General features: G+C 38.7%; 1 protein-coding gene across 1 annotated transcript in view; it reads right to left on the bottom strand.

The window, feature by feature from the left end:
- The window catches only part of TMOD3 (tropomodulin 3), an 85,265-nt gene that overhangs the window by 24,696 nt on the left and 36,373 nt on the right, over positions 1-24,196 (bottom strand). Inside the window, exons 3-5 of the mRNA XM_049613633.1 lie at positions 20,514-20,670; positions 3,453-3,575; positions 1,908-1,997 (exon numbers count right to left, since the gene is read on the bottom strand). Of these exons, the coding sequence (XP_049469590.1) occupies positions 1,908-1,997; positions 3,453-3,575; positions 20,514-20,670 (370 nt within the window). The remainder of the gene's footprint in view (positions 1-1,907; positions 1,998-3,452; positions 3,576-20,513; positions 20,671-24,196) is intronic.

Below are 24,196 nucleotides of genomic sequence, written 5' to 3'. Positions count from 1 at the left end.
AAAAAAAAAAAAAAAAAAAAAAAAAAAAAAAAAAAAAAAAAGAACTGCACTTGTGATGAGCAACAGGTGATTAAAATTAAAAAAAAAGTGATACTACAAGGTTGCAATCAGTCAAACTGAGAATGTGGAAAATTTGACATGACAACCCAGTTTCTTAAAGAAATGGATACCATGAAGAAAGGGGAAGAGAGGTTGAGGAGGGGAACTGTTAAGAGGGGGGCACCTGGGTGGCTCAGTCGGTTAAGCGTCTGACTTCGGCTCAGGTTGTGATCTCATGGTTCATGGGTTCAAGCCCCATGTCAGGCTCTGTGCTGACAGGTCAGAGCCTGCAGCTTGCTTCAGATTCTGTCTCCACTCTCTCTGCCCCTCCCCCACTCATGCTCTGTCTCTGTCTCTCCAAAATGAATAAATATTAAAAAAAAATAATAAATTTAAAAAAATAAAAATAAACTTAAAAAAAAAGAAAAATCAAGTTCCAAGAAATATCTACAGTATGATCCCATTTTTGTAAAAAACAAGACTATGTAAACCGTGTGTGTGTGTGTGTGTGTGTGTGTGTGTGTGTATGTCTTTGTATGAACATAGTAGAAGTCTAGAAAGACATATACCAAACCGTTAACAACTAAGGTTAGGGGTGGGGAGAGCGAAAGGCATAATGGCTATGAACAAGGACACTTTTTCTTTTTTTAATGTCTATTTATTTTTGAGAGAGCAAGAGTGAGAGCAAGAGCGAGACAGAGTGTGAGTGGGGGAGGGCAGAGACAGAGGGAGACACAGAATCTGAAGGAGACTCCAGGCTCTGAGCTGTCAACACACAGTCTAATGTGGGGCTCGAACTCATGAATTGTGAGATCATGTCTTGAGCCAAAGTCGGATGCCTAATGGACTGAGCCAGGAGCCCCTGAACAGTGACACTTTTACTTATGTCATACACTTAGGTATTGCTCAAATGTGGTACAAAGATATGTATTACTTTGGTCATTTTAAAACATCCTATAAACTATTTTTTAAAAAGCCTTGCTTTTGGCTATTTAATACTGTAACAGATTAAAAGGTTCAGATTCGGGGGCCTGGGTGGCTCAGTCAATTAAGCATCTGACTTTGGCTCAGGTCATGATCTCACAGCTTGTTGAGTTTGAGCCCTGCGTTGGGCTCTGTGCTGACAGCTCAGAGCCTAGAGCCCGCTTTGGATTCTGTGACTTCCTGTCGCTCTCTGCCCCTCCCCTGCTCACACTCTGTCTCTCAAAAATAAACATTAAAAAAAAGAATAAAAAATAAAAAAATAAAAGTTTCAGATTCAGATGGTTTCTCCTGAATCTGATTTTTATAACATAGTTTCTTTGTTAACATTGTTGTGGTTTTCTTGAAAATCAGTAACACTGAAAATAAAATCTCAACAAAAGCCAAAGTGTGATTAGCTTTCATAGTGTTTACCACTAGTATTATTTATATATTTATTTTTAATTTTTTTTTTCTAGTGTTTATTATTTTAAGAGAGAGAGATAGAGTGGGAGAGAGGCAAAGAGCGAGGGAGACACAGAATCCAAAGCATTCTCCAGGCTCTAAGCTGTCAGCATGAAGTCTGATGCAGGGCTTGAACTCACGAACCGTGAGATCATGACCTGAGCCAAAGTCTGATGTTTAACCGACTGAACCACCCAGGCACGTCCCATTAGTATTATTTAGTGAGGTGAGAGTAGTTCCTATTACATTTGCTGACACATTAAGAATATTTAATACTCTATTTTCAATAGTCTTCTATGTCAATACCATCTAACTGGAATCTTAGGTTTCAAGTACTTATGTGTAACATTTGGTATGTATATACTGAAGTTGATACATGAAGATAACAAAATACAGTACATTTAACAAAGGGTTCAAATTCACAACACAGTACATGTACTCACTTGAGAAATGTTCTTGGTCGACACCATTACTACTTCCCACTATATTACATAACTGTGCATTCGTTATCAAATTGTGCATCCCAAGGATAGCTATAAATATAGAAAAAGAAAGTTATTTTTATTTCCATCAGTTTTAACCATAAAGAATTGGTTTTTCAACCAAAAATTTCTGATTTTAACGTTTTCTGAACATTTTCCTACTCAATTAAAATACAGATTTTGCAGCCCCCAAAAAAGGAGACAATGTGATTAAAAAATCACCTACAATCCCTTTCTCATTAATACTCTTTTATTTTCCTCTTCATTTTGGAATTTAGATCTCCCACATTTCCGAATTCAGACCTACAACTGGAGCCAGACTAATCTTAAATGTTAATCTATGCTTAGCTCCATTTGGTAGCTAAGAGAGAATATTGAAATGACCTGTGTTTGCTGTTAATACTTCGCACAAGGTTTTAGGAACAGTGCAAGATAGATTTTCAACCTAACCGTTATTTTTACATTTGTTAACTTTCATGTTAATTTACATTCATATTTTAGTTAAGGGTAAAATACCAAAAGTATAGTTGAACTCTCATCTGTGAGATTAACTAGCATCCCTCAAAAATGACAGGATAGATAAATTTGGTTTTTGGTTTTGATACCCTTTTTGCACAAACATGGCAGAAGCTACAGTATGCCCCCAGCCCACTCCACCCTGATGAAAGCACCATTTACAAACACCTCAGTCCTGAGCACCCCAAGGAATAAGACACCTGCTGTGGCTGTAGACTACACTTTGTCCCTGTCCTGGGTCATTCCATAAGAACCATCACTCTTCTTTCACACATGTTAGCTCTTGGGGTTAGTTGGTGCTAAGATATCCCCATATGTCATATTTTTCTACCAAGGAAAATGGGTGTGTACTGAGGCTGGTGGGGGAGATACTTGTCCAGATAAGAAACTGGCAATGATGAAAACAACAGGGCGGTTTGGAGTGTTCCGTATATACTTAAGAAAAGATGGGAAAGTGGTGAGTATAAATGCTTTCCAGTTATTCATCTTGGGGTCCTCTTTTTCTTCAAAGTTTATTATTTATTTTTAGTAATCTCTACACTCCATGTGAGGTTCAAACTCACAATCCCAAGATCAAGAGTCGCATGCTCTACCGACTCAGCCAGCCAGACGCCCCTCATCTCAAGGTCTTCTGATAAAATGGGACAGCAGTTGATGCTGGAGACTCTTTTTCAATGCTTAGATAGGACAGCTTCTAGCTGAGCACCAGCTGATGAAAGATTTTTATAAAGACTTTCAAATATGGTAACATGGGAAAAGATGTCAAATAATACAATACATTCCGTTAACATAAAAAGTTCACCACTGACAGTATTTTAAAAACTGAAATCCTTTATGTCACATTTATAGTGTACAAAACAAAGCCAAATATGTGGTCACTGATTCAACAGCACTTTGCTAGGCAAAGGAAGCATCTGTATGACGTATACAGGGATGTGCTGGTACTCCCCTCCCCTCCACACTCATTCACAAATGTGTTTTAGGAGATACCTGCAAGGTCACACAATTCTGTATCAGAAGCACTTGTCAAAGCTTCTTCTAATTCTGGGTCAAGAGATACTTTTTCTTCTGGGAAAGTCTGTACAGGCTTCTGTTTAGGGATAAATATTTTCCCTGTAAAATAAAGCAGTTTGTTAATTCCAATACTACTGCTATGAACTAACTTATTACCATTTACTCTTCTAACAAAAATTATGAAAAGTACAATTGAAGCTGAAGGAAAAAGTCAACAAGATAAACAATTACAATAACATTTCATCTTCAATATGTATTATAAGTTTCCAGGGCAATGTTTGGCTGTACAAGTTGAAATGAAGAAAAAAAAAACACACCTGAGGAATTCTATTTGTGAAATTAAAAATAGGATCTTTTTGGAGTAATTATGAATTACTAAACAAATAGCAAATTAAAAGATGAATATAGGAATAAATTTTAAGAATCTATAAAACTTTAGAGAGATTTAAAAGACCCTGCAAAATCCACTTTTTTTTAATTATTATTTTTTTTAGTTCTTATTTATTTAAGAGAGACAGAACAAGCAGAGGATGGGCAGAGACAGGGGGACAGAAGATCCAAAGCAGGTTCTGTGCTGACAGCAGAGAGCCTGGCGTGGGGCTCAAACGCAAAAACTGTGAGATCATGACCTGAGCTAAAACCCAGAGTCAGACGCTTAACTGACTGAGCCATTCAGGCACCCCTCCACTTTTTTATTCTTAAGCAACAAGCTGTTACAGTCACTTAGGGGATGGCAGAGGCAACTTTGATTCCAGAAATTCAAGATCTAATTGCAAAGAAATTCCTGTATGTTCTAAGTGGTTTCGTGAAACTTTAGGTCACCGTTCATCTAAGCCTCGATGGAAACTAACAAGGGTTACCTGATAAGAAACTATTATGTGAAAATCAGTATTTTGTTACCATATGTCCAAAGCAAGATTGAAAACATGAAGAGAATGAGAAGTGATAATGACACAACTGCTGATCAAATAAGATGTACTCACATGGCAGAGCCTGAGTTACTAAGATTGCCTCCAGTTTCTCTCCCAGGACACAAAGTGATCTGGAAAAGGCCTATGCATAGATTCACAGATGTGCCAAAGAAACTACCAGAGAAATATGAAAGAATATGTGGCCTGATGGATCTATGCAGTGCTCTATCAAAAGAATGTGGGTTTAGAATCAGTGAGTGTTGTGTACTTCTTCAAGGTACACATCAATTAGTGTACCCATAAGGAATCCCACCACAATAGACTGCTCCCAGGACTCTGGCCAAAACTGTTCAGCTATTTTCTGCTAAGCCCATCTAAAGGATCTTAATTTCTGATATTGTATGTTTTTTATGTTTAGCATTTCCATTTGGTTCTTTTTAAAAAAATAGTTTCCATGTGTCTGCTGAAATTCCTCATTTGTTCATGTGTGCTGTCTACCTTGTCCCTCAGATTTTTTGGCATTTGTTACAGTTATTTTTAAAGTCCCTAGCTGATAACACCAGGATCTGGATCATGTCTGAGTCTTCTATTGGCTGTTATTTTCTTGAGTATGGGGCTATGTGTCTTATGATCTTTGACTACAAGCTAAGCATTTTTGTGTAAAAGTATGGCAGAAACTGAAGGAAAATCTGGCCTTTGTTGCAACTTTAGTTTGATTCAATTCCTCATTGGCCTCAAACATTTTGAATATAGGATCAGGACTTTCTCTTCAGCAAGGCCTTGTATTATAACCATGGTGAGGTTCTGGAGATGTCCTGAGCATCTTCCCTTTTTGAATGGTGAACTTTGAGAGATTTCTCTTGATATGTGGCCTAGGCCATCAGCTTTCTGGATGACTGCGGAGCTCTCTTTGTTTTCCAGTCCCATCCCCTAATTTTGGGGCCTTGGCAGATCTTTCAGGCCCTCTCGTCTTATCTGCTTTATACTCTGTGAAGTTGGGGTTGGCCTTAAAGGGATTTGTCCCACCCCTCCTGCCTCTCCCTCAGTCTCTCCCAGCTGAAAACCTATGCCTCAGGAATTTTCTCTCTGCTCTACTTTATTGCGTCTGTTCTTGTAGTGTCCCTGGTACTAAATGAAGACCTGCAGGAAAGAACTGGGGGTGCTGCACTGTCCAATACGGTAGCCACTAGCCACATGTGACTATTTAAATTTAAATTAATTAAAATTAGAAATTCAGTTCCACAGTCACAGTTCAAATACTTGATAGCTACATTTAGTTAGATGGAGCTACCACACTGGTTAACATAGACACTGAATATTTCCATCATGGCAGAAAGTTCTAGTGGACAGCACTGCTCTAAGGCTTCTCTGGATTCTAATCTATCATCCAATCCATACACAGTCATTAAAAGTTTGTTAAAAGTAAGGCTGATTTCTCCTTACTCCTTTCTATGGTAGTTTTCTGTTTTTCCCTACATTTCATTCAGAAAAGAGAGAAGTGGGTCATCAATCTCAAGAAGGGTTTGCCACTTTCTAGAATCATTTATGTTTTGTGTCCTCAAGCTCTCCGATAGCTTTTTAAAAACTATAATAAATGTACTTAGGGGCACCTGGGTGGCTCAGTCAGTTGTGTCTGACTTTTGATTTCAGCTAAGGTCAGGATCTCACAGTTCGTGAGACTGAGCTGAGCCCCGAGTTGGGCTCTGTGCTGATAGCAGGGAGCCTGCCTGGGATTCTCTCTCTCTCTCTCTCTCTCTCTCTCTCTCTCTCTCTCTCTCTCTGCCCCTCCCCTGCTCACATACATGCATGTGTTCTTTTCTCTCAAAATAAATAAATAAACATTAAAAAAAAACTGTAATAATGCACTTAGACTGCTTGTTTGGGTTGGTATGTAAGAATAATAGTCTCTTGCAACTTTATACATCTTAGAAGTCTTTCTGGTCAAGTATTTTCTTATTTAAAAAATTGTATTTGGCCAATTTATAGTGTATTTGTATCAGTAAGGATGTTTTTTTGTTTCCTTTTTAAAGTTTATTTGTTTATTTTGAGAGAGAGAGAGAGAGAGAACAGGGGAGGGGCAGAGAGGGAGGTAAAGACAGAATCCCAGGCAGGCTCCACACCATCAGTGCAGAGCCCAACTCGGGGCTTGAATTCATGAACCGTGAGATCTTGATTTGAGCTGAGATCAAGAGTCAGATGCTTAACCAAGTGAGCCACCCAGGCACCCCAGTAAAGATGTTTTTAACTGCATATAACAGAATACCCAATTAAAAGGGGTTGAAACTGGTGCTTCTCAAGCTTTAATGTGCACCTCACTCACATGGTGATCTTTAAAGTACAGATTCTGACCCACAAGTCTGATATGGGATGAGAGTTAACTTAACTCCCAGGTGATGCCGATACTGAACTACAGACCACTTTAAACAGCAAGAGTTCCAACAATAAGTATTTTTATCATCTCAGTAACTCCACATGTAGGTGGCTATAGGGATGGTTCAGCAGCTCAGTACTGACATCAAGGATCTAGGCTCTTTCCATTTTTCTCTTTGGCTTTAATCAACATAGAAGCCTTTGTTCTCAGGCCATCAGTCTCAAGACAACCTTTGTAACACTAAGTATCAAGCCCTCAAGCAACAAGGTCAGGACAGGAAGGAAGGGCACAATTGTCAATTTTTATAAAGAAAACTTTTTATAACGTTTATAAGGAAAATTGTCCAGATTTCTCCTCTGGTGTCATGGACCAGCAATGGTCGTAGGTCCAGTTGCAAAGGTGGCATTTTCAGTCTATTTCAGAGACAGGTTGTGCCAGTAAGAATGAAGGGATTTTTGCATTGTTACTTAATAGGCAACTACAGACTGTATTCCAATATTGGACCAGCTGAAGTACACCTCTGTGCTCCCTGGATGCCCTGAACATTTCGCTATAGCTACACAGACACATTCTGCATATTTGTCTGCCTTCTGTGAGCTTTTCAGGGGCATGGTTTATGTTCTCTGTTTATCCCTGTATCCTTGCCTGGCACAAAATGGGCAAGACAATCTATTGAATAAATAATTTGGTGACGACCTCCAGTTCAATCACCTCATTTTATAAAGTCTAACTTAAATAACAGCAGAGTTAATACTAGAACACAGGAGTGTTTCTTCCAATAAACTGGTGGCTTTCACGTAAAAAAAAATTTTTTTTAACATTTATTTTTGAGAGAGAGCTAGAGACAGAGTGTAAGCAGACAAAGGGCAGAGAGAGGGAGACACAGAATACGAAACAGGCTCCAGGCTCTGAGCGGTCAGCACAGAGCCCAATGCGGGGCTCAAACTCATGAACCACAAGATGGTGACCTGAGCTGAAGTCAGACACTTAACTGACTGAGCCATCCAGGCGCCCCTAAACTGGTAGCTTTCAAATTAACTTTTTAACAGTAGACTTTTCCCCTCAAACAAATACCTCAAATATATAATGGCATCCATAACTGATCGTGTTAGTACCAAATTTTGGAATTCTGATGATTAGACAATCTTTTATTATTGGTTCACAGACAAAGGCAAATCCAAATCATTACATCCTGATAATTCCATAGCACTTTTCTCAGTGGTTGATAGTATAATTAAAGTAGCATACCATTCATGCCTTTAATTGCCATTTCAGGATAATTACATTTTCCTGAGCTTAGTCACTACATTTTCAACTGTCTATGGGAGGGGCTTCTAAAGATTGGCAGCACACTGGATTCACCTGTGGAACTTTAAAAAATTGTGATGTCCAAGTCCCAGAGATTCTGGTTTAATTGGTCTGGTGTGTGAGACATCTGGATTTTTATAAACTCTCTAGGGACCTTAATGCATAGCAGTCAAGGTTGAGAACCACTAGATTATGGTATTCACTTATGAAACAAAACTACACAAACTATCAAATAGCTGCCCATGTCTTATTCTAGGGACCAATGGAATTTAAAGCATTATAAAAATCTAAAATGTTTATTTTTGTAATCCTCATCTACATTCCATAGAGGCATTATTCATATCTAATTTTCCCATAAACTTTTGCCAAACTTATAAATACAAAATTAATCTCATCATAAAAAAAACAACAAAGCAAAACAACAAAATTTTGAGGGCTTATGGAAATTTTCCTGTGATATACAATTTTTCTATTTTATACAGCTCTGAAACAGTTTGGTACCTCAGCTGGTGCTCCTCTTTATAATAAATTCTCTGTATATAGAGATTTTTGTTGTAGAGGTATTTAGTCTATACGATATTGTTTTTAACAGTATAAAAATTAAGTACTTCATATTCCTTCAGGGTTAGCTTAACATTAATGCTGTAAGACTTGTATTTTAATGCATTTTTACAAAATCTCGTTATAGAAAAGTAACAGTAAATAAATTTAACTTCATAACAAAATAAGCTAGGCAGAAATGAAGTTTAATATTATGAGTACAAAACCTAAGGAGATCCCCCCAAATTAATTTATAGACTTAAACACTCCCTTTCAAAATCTCAGCTGACTTTTTTGCAGAAAATGACAAGGTGATGCTAAAATTCATATGGAAATCCAAGAGACCTAGGACTGCCAAGTAACCTTGAAAGAGAAGAACAAAACTGAAGGACTTACACATCCCAATTTCAAAACTTAATATAAAACTACTGTAATCAACAGTGTTATGGTGCATAAGGAAAGACATCTGGATCAATGGAATAGAAGTTGAGTGTCCAGAAATAAACCTTTTTTGTTAATGGTCAATTGAAGTCTGTAAGGGTACCAAGGCAATTCAATGGAGAAAGAACTGTAAATGATGCTGGGAGAACTGGATAACTACTTGCAAAAGAATGAAGTCAATCCCCTATGTCATACTTACCATACATTAATTACCATATTAATTCAAAGTGGATTACAGACCTAGATGTAAGACCTAAAACTCTAACACTCATAGAAACAGTGATAAGAAGGGTACCTGGGTGGCTCAGTCAGTTAAGCATGTGACTCTTGATTTCAGCTCAGATCATGATCTCAGAGTCATGAGATCGAGTCCCGTGTTGAGATCGAGTCCCGTGTTGGGCTCTGCACTGAGCGTCATGCTTGCTTAAGATTCTCTCCCTCCCTCCCCCCCCCCCCCCCCCTTGTGTGGGTTCATTCTCTCTCTCTCCCTCTCTCTTTCCAAAAAAAAAAAAAAAAAGCAGTAAGACTAAATCTCCATGACCTCGAGTTAGGCAAAGGATTTTTAGATATGGTAGTATAAGCACCAGAGAAATTAAGTAGATAAGTGGTTTCCTAGGGCTGGGAATAGAGTGAGGAATGAAGACTGACTGCTCATGGATACATACATGGGTTTCTTTTTGGGTGATGAAAATGTCCTAACCTGAAGACTGTGGTGATAGTTGCACAACTCTGCAAATACACCAGAGGTCATTAAACTATACTCCAAATGGGAAATTTTATGATGCATACTTAATAAAGACATTCAAAAAATGTACTAAATATAGGTTTTCTACCTGCCTGAGTAAACTTATATTCACCCCCTAAAACGTAAAGGAAAAAGATAATTTTCTGAGACGTACTGAATCATACAGCAGGTTTGTACTTCTTAATCAAAATCAGCTGTTTTCTGAGAAATACATTAGCAAACTGCTTCGATCCCATAAAACAGGAAATGCCTTTCTTAACATGTGTCCTAATTTAGTCTTTCATCAGTTAGACTTAAGTTAAAAATCTTAATGACCATGAGATGCTGACAAATATAATAGATCTTTATAATGGTTAGTTTGGTTTGCGCCCCAAAATCGTGCAAGATGAGTGAAATGATAGGTATTTTGTATGGTGGTGTTTTTTGCAGAGTAAGGAAATGCACAACAAATTTGATACTGCTTTTAAAAAAATTTTTAAACTTATTAGTATTCCACTTTATTATGGTTATCTTGATTCCTTTGTGTTTTTTCAAATCATGGATGATTTCTTTAAAGAATTCTCCATCTCATTCTGATAAAATGATTTAATATATATAAAAGAACTGGTATATAATAAACATAATAGACACATTAATTCTTTTTTAATTTTTTTATGTTTATTTATTTTTGAGAGAGAGATAGAGCATGAGTGGGGGAGGAGCAAAGAGAGGGAAACACAGAATCTGAAGCAGGCTCCAGATTCTGAGCTGCCAGCACAGAGCCCGATGTGGGGCTCGAACCCACGAACCGTGAGACCATGACCTGAGCTGAAGTCGGACGCTCAACCAACTGAGCCACCCAGGTGCCCCAACACATTAATTCTTTATTCTTATTTCCCCTGGAATTTCTTGCATGTGTGTGCATGTATGTGTGTGTGAGAGAGACAGAGACAGAGACAGAGAGAGATAGAGACAGTTTTCCAAGACAAACTAACAACCCAATAAGATTAAAAAACATAAAGCTCCAAGTATCTTTATCAGTAGTTCTTAAACTTCAGGGAATGGAAACTGGTTATGCATGGTATTTCTGAGAAAGTTCCCTAAGCGATTCTGATAATTACTTATTCAAATTGATAACCACTAATCTGGATGATTATAGTTCTGAAAAGATTAGTATGAGTTACCCTGGACTAATCTAATTGTTTTTCCTCTCCTTGAAATATGGTCAAAAAAGCCCTAACTTATAACTCTATCTATCTAAGTGACTTTAATTTCTTTATTTAACGTAACAAAGTCTAAAACTGCAACTTTAAAAAAAATGAAATGACAATTCTTTATACTGAGGCAAAATAAGACAATAAACAATGACTAGGTCAGAAAACATCTCTCAGACAAGTATGAAATGACATGCCCCCCCAACCCCCAAATGAAACAAAACAAACAAAAACAGAGCTATGACTCTTGGTTGCTAATGTTAGAACAGTTCAGTAATGTTTATGTAACTACAAATGACAGCTAAGGAAATAGAAGAAACCAAGATAAGAATTCATGTAATAGTGATTTAAATGCATGGCACTTACCCAAACTCATGTTTGTGCCAAGAGGGAAAAAAAAAAAGGGACGATCTTGCCAAGACCCTTGTTTTTGTCACCAATCAGTAAGAGATACTGTTAACCATGTTAACAATTTTATTGCCGGGACCTTTCTTCACTAGTCCTCATCTCTTCTCTTTTGCTGTGATATCAAGTTACAGCTACCACAAATGTTAAGAAATTATCTTAGTCATAGCTCCCAGCCTTGCTGAGTATATAAAAGGTATAATAAAAAGAAACAGAGATGGCTCCTATTTATTTCATTTCTACAGAGGTGAAAGGCCCCTAGCTAGCTAATTTTAGTGTTTGTTTAAAAGCTACCTGTTCCAGAACGGATTCTAAGCAATTAGGCCACCTTTTGATCAGATGCACATAAACTTCAAATCAACCAAACTCAAGAATGAAGGGCAGATCCTGGAAAGGCATTTTTATTTTCACCCAAAGACACATGAACTTACTCAATACTGCAATAAATGCTCATTTATTCAGCAAATGTTTAGTGAGTTTGTATATACTAGATAATGAGCTAGAAAGACACTGTACGGAAAGTAAGAGATCTTTATTTTGGGGAGATAGAATTCTAGAGACTTCCATCTGTGGCCAAAATGAAATAATAAAGACAGGATTTACCCACATGCCTGAAACCCCAAAATGGACAAGATATGTGAAAGAAGTTTTCAAGATACTAATAATCATCACACAACCAAGGGCAGCGATCCCAGAGAGATGAGAAACAAAGGAAGCCCTGTGACTGCTCAGCTTCCTACCTGGAGAAAGTGTCTAGCTGCAGCACAGGGAGCGGGAATCCAGGCAGGGCTGGGAGAACGTTCTGAACCGAGGAGACAGAGCTGAGGTCCAGAAAGACCAAAGTGGCTGTGCGAGGAGAGAGTTGCACAGAACTGGAGCTCCGGAGCTCTGCAGCGGGCTGCCTTTTCATACCCAGCAGAGCAGTACTCAGCCCATGTGTGTGATGGAACTACTTGGGGCCAAGGAAAAAACACCTGAAAAAATTACAGGTAATAGTGCCTGTTCTCATGCAGGGCTGAGAGTAAGACGTGTTCCCAGCAACCAGACTATAAAACCTCATCATTCATAGAGCATTGGGTAAGCAGCTCACAAGTTCCTGCAGTGGAGAAAAATTTAGCCCTAGACTGAATGAATACTGCTCCAGTCTCATCCAACAAATCTTAAAAACAAGTCCCTAGGGGCGCCTGGGTGGCTCAGTTGGTTGAGTGTCCGACTTCAGCTCAGGTCATGCTCTCACACTCCGTGGGTTCAAGCCCCATGTCGGACTCTGTGCTTACAGCTTGGAGCCTGAGGCCTGCTTCAGATTCTGTGTCTCCCCCATTCTCTGCCCCTCCCCTGCTCATGCTCTGTCTCAAAAATAAATAAAAACATTTAAAAAACAAAAACAAAAACAAAAACAAGTCCCTAAAAATCAAACTGTTTCCAAGTGACTTAATCATGTCCCAGAAAGAAACTCAGGAATATTTACAGGGAAACCAAAATATCCAGCACCCAACAAGTTAAAATTCATAATGTCTAAATCCAATTAAAAAAATAACCAGAATGTAAGAAGCAGGAAAATTCCATCCATAAGCTAGGAAAAATAATCCAATATAACTGACTTAATAATGACAGATGTAAAATTAGCAAGTAAGGACATTAAAACTGTTATTATAATTATATTTCATATATTCAAAAAGTTAAGCAGAGACATGGAAGATATGGGGGAAAAAGGGAACAAAGAACTGATGAGACAACAGAAAAGATATTCCATACTAGCACTAACAAAAAGAAAGTAAGATTGGCTATATTAATATAAGACAATGTAGATTTCAGAGTAAAGAATACTTTGCCAGGGGTAAAAGAATACCAGAGTAAAGAATACTTTACCAGGGGTAAGGAAGATCACGTCATTGTGACAAAATGGTCATTTCATCAGGAGGACTTACCAATCCCTAAACGAACAAAAACTAATAACAGAGCTGCATAGTATATGATTCTGGAACAATTAATTGCAGTATTCTATATAGTATGTAAATTATACACTAAAATGTTGGAGGCAAAGGAATATGCATTCCCTGGGTATGGTTATCCAGGGGAAAGTTTCCATAAAACGAGGTCTTAACATGAGTGACGAACGATCCATCTGGCTAACTCCTGACCCCAAAGGAATAATGAGTAAATCATTCAAAAAGACAGTGATCGGTCTGAAAAGGAGACACCAGTCTGTGTTACTAAACTTAAGCAGCCCACTTCAAATACCAGCTTCATTGGTGGGGAAGAGCACTTTATACAGTGTCGGAGACGACCACTTTATATAGGTGCATATAAGGGAAGTTTAGATTTATAAGACATGAATACAAAAGTAAGAGCCCATCTTTATCTTCAAATTAGTGGCAACGAATTACCCACTGGCAGTTACATAAGCCTGTTGATTCAGGCAGGTTATAATCATGATCTTTTTGGTTTATAAAGGGATGAGGTCTGCCTTTTCTCCAAAGAAATCATGTACGCAGCAAGGTGAGGGAAACCTCTTTTAGTGTAAGAGTAACTACATTAAGTTTCCTGGAAAGCTGATATAATTATGAATAAATAACTTGGAAAGCGTATTAAGAAGTTTTTAGTTTAAAACAATAAGGTTAAATTCACCTTTAGTAACAAGCAGGGAAAGGTAGGGCAGGTGGGATTTGTGACACTAAAACCCAAGGGCATTCCTTTCTCAGGGAGGGGAAGGAAAAACAACAAAAAGCATAGATGGCTCTTCCCTAAGGGCCAACAGGGAGAACAGGAGGCTCTGGGAGGAATGGAGGAGCCCTATCTGGGTGAGTCAGTGGCTCAAATGGAATTCTCTGGTGCACCTGAATGTAGTATACAAGGTGCAGCATGGCTCTGGTTCATGTGTAAAATAAGGGACACTTGGGGGACAAAACTCAGGCTAGGTAAGGGTGAAGGGTGATACTAGAAATGCAGAGGAAGACTCCTGGCAAAGAAAAGCAAAATGAGAGTCGGTAAGAAATATTAAAGAGTAGGGCAAATTAGTTCTCCAGGAGCCAAATTCATGGCGAAGATCTATGCCTCATCTATCCTGGAGACAGAATATTCAAGATACGTAAAAATATAATGGGAAATGCTAATCAGCTATATAGCCAGCACTCTGCATTTTCACTGTTTTCAGGAATGAGAAAGAATAGGATGAACACTCTCCTTCACCCTTGTCTTGGTCTCTACCACAGTTACGTGTTTTGTAGAATTTCAAGGAAAAAGAGGTAAAAAGCTTCCAAACATTTTAATATTATGTTTTTAAGTAAAAGGAATGAATATTGGAATGTTGTTTAAATTTTCTTAGGTGCTTAGTTTCTCAACATTTTGAACACAGTAGACTCGTAAGAAAGGCATTTTCTTTAATACTTGCCAAGATTACTTGTTACCATATCATACCTAGCACGAGCTTATTAGATTTAGATGAATTTAACAGATGCATATATGCATACTGTGAATTCTACTGTAATGATGCACTTAAAAACAATCCTTAATACATCTTTTGTTAGCTATCCCTTACTAGCTGCTTAAAACCTTTGTTTTGCTATTAATAAAACTACACTATTGGGGCGCCGGGTGGCTCAGTCGGTAAGCGTCGGACTTCAGCTCAGGTCATGATCTCACGGTTCCTGAGTTTGAGCCTCGCATCGGGCTCTGTGGTGACAGCTCAGAGCCTGGAGCCTGCTTCAGATTCTGTGTCTCCCTCTCTCTCTGCTCCTCCCCCACTCATACTCTCTCTCTCAAAAATAAACAAACATTAAAAAAAAAATAACTACACTATTAAAAGCAGAACATTTACTAGTGTAGGACACAAAATGTTCCCCCAAATGCATCTAGGATTAATTCCTTCTTCTCAGACGTTGGCATACACTTTCAATTTGTAAAATGTACAATTATAAACATTTCCCAGATCACAAAATAAAATTACTCATTTATCTATATATAACCACTCTCAAGAATCCTTTTTAGTCTGTGATGTCTTTTTAAAACATTTTGAGGGGTGCCTGGGTGGCTCAGTTGGTTAAGTCTCAGACTCTCGATTTTGGCTCGGGTCATTATCTCACAGTTTGTGAATTCAAGCCCTGCAGTGAGCTCTGCACTGACAGTATGGAGCATGCTTGGGATCATCCCTCTCTCCCTCTCTCTCTGCCCCTATCCCACCTGTGCTTGCTCTCTCTCTCAAAACACACACACACACACACACACACACAAAACACAAAACACAAAACACAAAACAAAAACAAACGAAAACCAAAAAACAAACCATTTTGAGATGATCTAGAAAAACAAAATTTGGCATGAGTATACAGTTTCTGTCCAAAGAAAAAATCCTGTAATGTCCAATTTTCAGTTTTACGTTGATTCCCTTTGGTCACACCAATTCTGTGTAATTTTACCTCCACAAAGAGGGCGTGTCTTTCAGTGAACAAGTATAATTAATCATTTAATTAGTCTCAGAATAGGAGAAGCAGTCAACTTTAATGATTGGATAATCCTTTTAGTGGTTCCCAATTTTTTGCTTAAAAAAATGAGTGGTCATCTTTTTCAATCTTTGACAATAATTACAATGTGAGATCACTGTGTGATTTTGGCACATAACTTGGAACTAAGGGACATCGCTATAACATGCACTGGCAAAGACAGCTAATACTGTCATTGGGCACTGAATTCTGCAACATAGCATCTCAGTGTAAAAAAAAATTTTTTTTTTAAGTTTAGAGATTAATGGCAGATTTTACATGTTCTAACTAGTCCAAGTACACAAAAAAGTAAAATACTTGCCTTAACAGGTTTGCAAACTTTTTTAACATAAAGAACCAGGAGAACCTCTACTGCCTAAAAGCATCCTCAATCTGAAAATCTATCTCCTATGAAATAAGCTATTAAGAAATTTGGGACTCAATCTAGGTATTTAGGATAAAAAGTCATAGGAGAGGCATCTTAAAAATCTTAAAAAAACATATACCTTAAAAAGAAAGAAAAGCTTTGGGATGTTCAGAGCTAAGAAGGCGATTCACATTTAGCTCAGTTGGAAGGTATGCTAATAAGATGTAGATGAATTCTTCTCAGGATCTTCTAGAAAGTGATCAAGATCTTGAGGATGAGACCCAAAGAAAGGGAGGCATATTAGTGACTAAGGATAACTAAAGCTAACTGATTTAAGGATGAGAGCCTAGGGTAGATTAGAGAACATGAGCTGGCTTTTAGCTCTACAGTATTTCAAAGTAGAGCTCTACAAAGAAAGTCTCCCAGTTGTTGAAGACTAATTTGTGCTTCTCCAGGTCTATGACACTGTAACATGGCTTCTAAGACTTGACCCACCCAGTCTAGGGTGGTAGTATTTGCTCCCATCACATGGATTCCTGAAATTCAAACCTCATTTCTGTGGTCCTGGACCACTCCTCCATGACAGAAATTAAAGTCCCTTGTTTGGTAATAACATCACACTTACGATCCTTTAAAATGACTACACCACCACAGAGGCACCTGGGTGGCTCAGCTGGTTAAGCATCCAACTCTTGATTTCAGCTCAGTTTATGATCTCACTGTTATGAGTTGCAGTCCCGTATTGGGCTCCATGCTAACAACATGGTGCCCGCTTGGGATTCATATTCTTTCTCTCTCTCTCTCTCTGCCCCTCCCCCCACTCACAGTCTCTCCCTAAATAAACTTAAAAAAAAAAATAAAATAAAATGACTACACCATAAAGGATTTTTATGGTGATTTCACTATACCCATTAACAAATCTGGTCCACACAAAAACTGTATGAATGAGGCAACGCAGATATTCAGCCTGTATGATGCCTTTTACATAAATTTCAAAACAGGCAGAACTAATTTATTGTATTAGAAGCTAGGATGGTTGGGCACCTAGGTGGCTCAGTCAGTTAAGTGTCCGACTCCTGATTTCAGCTCAGGTCATGATCTCACAGTTGTGAGACTGAGTCCTATGGTGGGCTCCATGCTGAGTATGGAGCCTCCTTTGGATTCTGTCCCTCCCTCTCCCTCCTCCCCCACCTTACTTGCACATGTGCAGAAACAAAGATAGAAAGAAGCTAGGATGGTGGTTACCTCTGAAAACAAAGAGAAAAGTGGGAAGAAGCCGGGTAGCGACTACATGGCAGTGCTCACTATATAATCCACCAAGCTATATCCTTCTGATTTGTGCATTTTCTGTAAGCATGTTATGCTTCAGGAAAAAGTTCATTATTTTTAAAAATGCTAGTCTTAGTCATTGCATCATAGCTGCCCATAAATAGTATTCAACAAAGCTACAAGAAGCAGTAAAAATAGTGAATGTATTATAAAAACTGACTATGAATGCAAAATTACCTGCTTTTTAACTCAACTACTTCTGTTTACTTCATACCCATCCAAAGTCTAAGAAATGAGATAAAAATTTTTAGAAGTTAGAAAATGGGGTGCCTGGGTGGCTCAGTTGGGTGAGCATCAGACTTCAGCTCAGGTCATGATCTCACGGTTTGAGTTAAAGCCCCACACAGGGCTCTGCACTGTAAGCTTTGGCTGCTCAGTCTCCCTCTCTCTGCCCCTCCTTTGCTCAATCTCTCAAAATAAATAAACATTAAAAAAATAATAATAAAATCTTTAAAAAAATATACAATTTTAGGGGCACCTGGGTGGCCCAGTCAGGTAAGCATCCAACTCTTCTTGGTTTCCGCTCAGGTCATGATCTCATGGTTTGTAAGTTCAAGTCACACATCCGGCTCTGTGCTGACAGCGCAAAGCCTGTTTGGGACAATCTCTCTCTCAAAATAAAATAAATAAACTTAAAAAAATAAAATAGGGGCGCCTAGGTGGCTCAGTCAGTTAAGCATCCGCCTCAGTTCAGGTCATGATCTCGCAGTCTGTGGTTGGAGCCTGTGTCTGGCTCTGTGCTGACACCTCAGAGCCTGGAGCCTGCTTCGGATTCTGGGTGTGTGTCTCTCTCTCTCTACCCCTCCCCCACTCATGCTCTGTCTCTGTCTCTCTCTCTCTCAAAAGCAAACATAAAAAAAAAATCAAAAATAAATAAATAAGTTATAAAAAGAAACAAAATTATTACACACTCCAGCTGAAGGAAGATACATCATTTTTTTTTCCTTGCCACCCATATTCCTTGCCTCTATCATTTCTCCCCTCTGATATTTTCTTGTTTTCCACAATTCTTCTCTACCTTCTTTCCTACTCCCTCTAATCCTCCAAGATCTTTCTCTAGGCAACTGGAGATTATGAAACAAGAGCATACTGGGAAGCTTCCTGGGTCAATTTAGGACAAACACGGCTCTTTCACATCTCTTATTTTCTCTTTTTGTCCTCAAATTCCTTATTTTTTTCTGCCATCTCTCTTCTCATATCTCTCCCTCCATTTCTACCTCCATTTGAGTCTATCTAAAACATACGTAACAGTAAAATGTGATCAACCAATGTTTATTCTCATAGAGTCATACTCTCCTGTATAAATAGGATTGAAGCTATAAGCACTGTGACGTTATAGGTATGGCTGTCTGGATGAAAGCATAACCAGTAGTCTTTTCTGTTATAAACACAAAGGAACTGACATTTTTGTTCATCTCTGTGATTCTCCATACTTCAAAACTATGTATTGGTTTTCAATCCTTTTTCTGGCCCTAAACATTTGAGGACAAGACATTCCCATCTCTAACAGTAGTGTGATGGTTAACGTTATGAGCCAATTTGGCTGGGCATGGTGCCCAGATAATTGGTCAAATATTATCCTGGGTGTTTCTGTGAAGGTGTTTTTGAATGAGACTGACATTTAAATCAGTGGACTTTGAGTAAAGCCATATGTGGTGAGCCTCATCCAATCAGCTGAAGGGCTTAACAGAACAAAGACTGATCGTCTCTGAGCAAGAAGGAATTCTGCTGGCAGACTGCCCTTGGACTTGAACTGCAACTCTTCCCTAGGTCTCTAGGCTGTCGGCCTATCCTGCAGATTTCAAACTTAATAAGCCTCCATAATCACACGTGCCAATACCTTAAAATAAATCTCACCCCCTCCCCAACACAGAGCCTTTTGGTTCTGTTTCTGTTTCTCTAGAGAACTCTAATACAAGTAGCTAAGATAATGATGCTAAACTAGAGATAAAGGGCTGAACTAGATAAACTAGTGAAAGAGCAAATGAGTTGGGGATGATGGATAATTTTAAAAAGGTTTAATGAAGACCTCGTGAATTACCCACTCAAAAATCATTCACTAGCCTTCCTCTGTTACAGAGGCTAGAATGCTAAAATGAATTTTCAAGTTTCCCTTGCCACTAAGGGGTAGCCACGTGACAGAGCTGTGGCCAAATTCCTGAGAAGGGCTTCCTTCCCAAATAAAAAGCTAAAGCCTAACTAGAAGAAAGCACTATGCTCTAACCTTCTTTCTGTCTGGATTACTAAGGATTCAGGTGTAAAAACAGTGCCTGGAAGAGGTAATCTGCAGATCCTGCAACCGCTGCCACCATTCGCCAGTATTCCACACATGATCTCCTCAACAAGGGTGCAAGCAGACTCTGGCTCTGCAGGCCAACACGCACTGAAAGCTGAGTAGCTTAATCTACTTCATGTTGTGTTATATATAGAACTTTAAAATATATGGCTATACTCAGTCTCCACTGAGGCTACCTAAGGTCAAACTCTGCAATGGGAGGGGCCTGGACTAGAAAACTCTCCTGAAAGTAATGGTTATGAAGCATTGACAATTATAACTATGAATTACTAAGGAAGGCTGTAGGGTATCCTTTAAAAAGAGTCTTTGAAAATATGGCCTGAATTATTTTATGACAGTTCTCCTTAAAGACAGGAGTTAGAACAGAGCACTGCTTTGACATCATTTCCATTCTGAAATATACTAGTGAATTAAAATTTTTACCTCAGCACACTAGAGTGTTATATAAAATCACTGTATAATAAAATCTCAGAAATCATTCAGAAGGAACTTACTGGCCAAGTTGATGAAAAATGCAAATGAAGTGCCAGATTACTTGACAAGTTTCTAAGTCAACAGTGTCAGATGCATCTCTAAAAACATTATTTCTCCAGACCTACCTTACCTATAAAAAGAAAAATCAAATGCTATCGAATAATGACTTCAAAGTTTACCTTTTTTTTCTCCAGTGTAGGGCACATAGTCTTCCCTGTCCTTATGCTCCAATGCCTCCTTCTCCAGGTATGAAAGGAGATGTTCTCTATCAAACGGCCCTGTGGCGGACTTTGACGTCTGGTTCTTCTGCCGGAACCCTGCAGGCAGAAGGGCATTCTGCCAAAGAGAATGAATCAGCCATTATGACCACCAAGAACGCCAACATTATATGCTTCCACAGATCACCCATTTAAGAAAGACTTATAGACCAGAATGTGATACTGGCATTAAATGTTTCATTTTAGGGCAGCAACGTAAAAGTGTTCTACACAAAGTTTTCTTTATTAGGTAGAATTCACTTCCATTATTAAAATAAGCACATAAACATTTTCTTCAGAAAGTTCTACTAGAAGGAAACACTCCTTACTTTTTAAATGTCCTGCATGGTAATAAAAAATAGTTTTCTTAATGATTAATAACTGCTCAGCATATAAGCATATACAGAAAATAATTCTATTACAAAAGAATTCTAAGTGATATATACACCATATTCCTTCATAACGACTTCTATTTCGTGGTAAAGGCTTTTTCATATAAACACATGCATTCCATAAGTAGGATATCAGAACATTAATGTGAAAGGTTCAATGTATGTATAGATGTACATCAGCACTAGGATGTACTGCAGCAACCACCGTCATTGCTACTCACGCACCAAGGCACATGGATGTCTTCCTAACAAGAGCTATATCTCTGGGGTTCCATGTGGGTACAATCTTTTTGAGAGCATGGAGGGACTGAGAGTGGGGAAGGGGTGCAAGGTAATGGATTAACGTTGTCTCTTGTAGTTCCTACTCTGAATTTTCACTAAGTCCAGGAATAGCAAGTGGCGATTAGACAATGTGAGCTCCATCCTTTTGCTCATCGAAAGGCAAGAGGTGGGGCACCCGGGTAGCTCAGTCAGTTAAGCCTCTGACTTCAGCTCAGGTCATGATCTTGCAGTTTGTGAGCTCGAGCCCCGCTTCGGGCTTTATGCTGACACCTCAGGGCCTGAAGACTACTTCAGATTCTGTGTCTCCCTCTCTCTCTCTGCCCCCCCACCCTGCTTGTGCTGTCTCAAAAATAAATAAACATTTAAAAAATTCTGATAAAAAAAAAAGGGGGCGCCTACGTGGCTCAGTCAGTTAAGTGTCTGACTTCAACCCAGGTCATGATCATGATCACTTGGTCTGTGAGTTCCAGCCCCACGATGGGCTCTGTGCTGACAGTTGAGAGCTTGGAGGGAGCTTCTGTTTCTGTGTCTCCCTCTCTCTCTACCCCTCCCCTGTTCATGCTCTCTCTTGCTCTCAAAAAAAAAAAAAAAATTAATAAAAAAAAAGAAAGAAAGGCAAAGAGGTGATACTGCCTTGTCTCACTCTTCCTAGATATTCCTTTGCTTTAGAAATGGAAGGCAGCCCGGTAAGTCACACAAAAGGGCCAGCCTTCTTTTGCCAACACCTTCCATAATGCTGAATCTCATGGATGTTATAATTTTCATTATAAAGGGAGATCTTATATAGATAATAATAGGGAATATACATTTTATAACTAGAAAATACAGCACTTCAACTGTGGCCATTTGCTGAGATCCATAATAATTTTCATAAAATTCACCTTTGTGCTCTCCTCATGTAATGGTATGCATTATACAGAAAGGTCATCTATAAATATGAAATACAAAGGAGGTCTGTTCCTAACCCTGCACTAAGAATGCGTTTTGTAATTCAAAATTGTCTACAGGAAGATAATAAAGAAACAAGACTTCTACCCACCAACTCGGAAATTGAGAACTATGCACGAAGAATCCTACCCATTTTTACTTCCTAAAAAACTCATTTGTCTATTTACTTCTCTCCGTCTCCAACATCATTACTTTGGTCCAAGCTATGATCAAGCTGGCAGGGAATATTATACTAACTTCCCGACTGGTTTCCCTGGATCACATCATCCCTCATTCCCATTCCATTATCTCTTACCTTAGCCTCACCTCACATACCCTCCTCATTCTAGCCACACTAGCCCTAGTTTCTTCCCTGTGCCTGCCACACACTTCGTTCTACCAAAGACCTTCTCTAGAATGCTCTGTCCACCATTTTTTGCTAGTCATTTTTAAGACTGCAGCTCCATTCCCCCAAAGAGGCTTTTCTTAACCTCCCATTATATGCTCTTATACTAATATGGTACGATTATTTAATTAATGCCTACCTCCCCCACTCCTACCAATCTGCATCATGAGGGCAAAGACCACATTTGTTTTGCTTACTCTTATAACCTTAAGCCTAGCATAGTACCGGAATCTATTGGTTGCTCCCCAAATATTTACTGAATAAAGATTTGAGAACACTTTTAAAGAAAAATGCTCATTAAGGCAAATTAATCAAAGTTACTTCCCATCACCATCAATAATACCTACTGCTCTTTCATGGGGGTAGTAATGGAGTTGCACTATTCCACCTGGCAGGTCAAAATCATGTGAAACATAGGTTGTTTGGTGGGGTTTTTTTTGTAATTTTTTAATGTTTATTTTTTAGAGAGAGAGAGACAGACAGACAGACAGACAAACAGCACAGGTGGGAGAGGGGCAGAGAGAAAGAGGGAGACACAGATTCCGAAGCAGGCTCCAGGCTCTGGGCTGTCTGCACAAAGCCAACGCAGGGCTCAAACTCACAGTGAGATCGTGACCTGAGCCAACCTCGGATGCTCAACCAATTGAGCCACCCAGGTGCCCCGAAACATAGGTTTTAAATGATACATTAGCTGGAATCCTGGCTCCTTAAATACATTTTTGAACACAAAATAAGTGACAGGTAACTGGCTTTGTAGGCCATAAACTCATCAACCATGCTTTATTAGGAGTATACTTTAGTCAAGTTACTAGATCATAATTATTTTATAACAGGTAAAGATCTCATTAAAATGACTGCCACTAAAAAGTATGTTTCTTCCTCACAGTACAATTTTGTTGTAATGATATATACTCCAAGCCTTGGAAATAATTAAAAAAAAAATTAGCTTTTGCCTAGGCTGGCTGGCTGTCTTGTAGAGATAGATGTTTTGAGAAAATGCAGTAGGTTGGCAAATAAATATACTGAATGCAGCATATGGAAAGTAAAACAGCCCTCCAAAATGTAACAAGGAACCATATACAACCTCTATCTGCCCTTCTCTTATCTTCTGAGATTTATAAGTTACAGTGGCTTTTCTCTGCCAGAAGTGGACACTACTACCCTTGCACTCTTTTCATACCTCATCTTTCACTGGCACTCTTGCCCAAAACTTTACCCACAAGCGGCATGCTGTCAATAAACATCGTTCTTCCAGTCTCAACTAACAGTATCTGAGGTTGGGGGAGTTTCAACTGGGGTTGAGGAACTGGCAAAATACACCCAGAGGTTTGAACTCAAACCTCCCCATAAACGAAGCAGGCCTCATGGTTTTGCAAGTAAGAAAATAGAAACCATCAGTTTTCACATGTATAGCATAGTGCAAGTATTAATAGGGGACTCACTGCAGTTTAGCAGAAAGGTCACTAGACTCTGCCAGGGAGCCATCAGGCAGTGAGGGATCCAGTCTCAGTTCTTTCCTTAATTGTAGTAACTGAATCAAGTCACCTAACTTTTGTTTTCTATCTATAAAACACAGGGCAAGTGCTAGATCAATGTTT

Source organism: Panthera uncia (genome assembly GCF_023721935.1).
Source record: "Panthera uncia isolate 11264 chromosome B3 unlocalized genomic scaffold, Puncia_PCG_1.0 HiC_scaffold_1, whole genome shotgun sequence".
Taxonomy (NCBI): Eukaryota; Metazoa; Chordata; class Mammalia; order Carnivora; family Felidae; genus Panthera; species Panthera uncia.
This window is presented reverse-complemented; position numbering and strand designations above follow the sequence as displayed.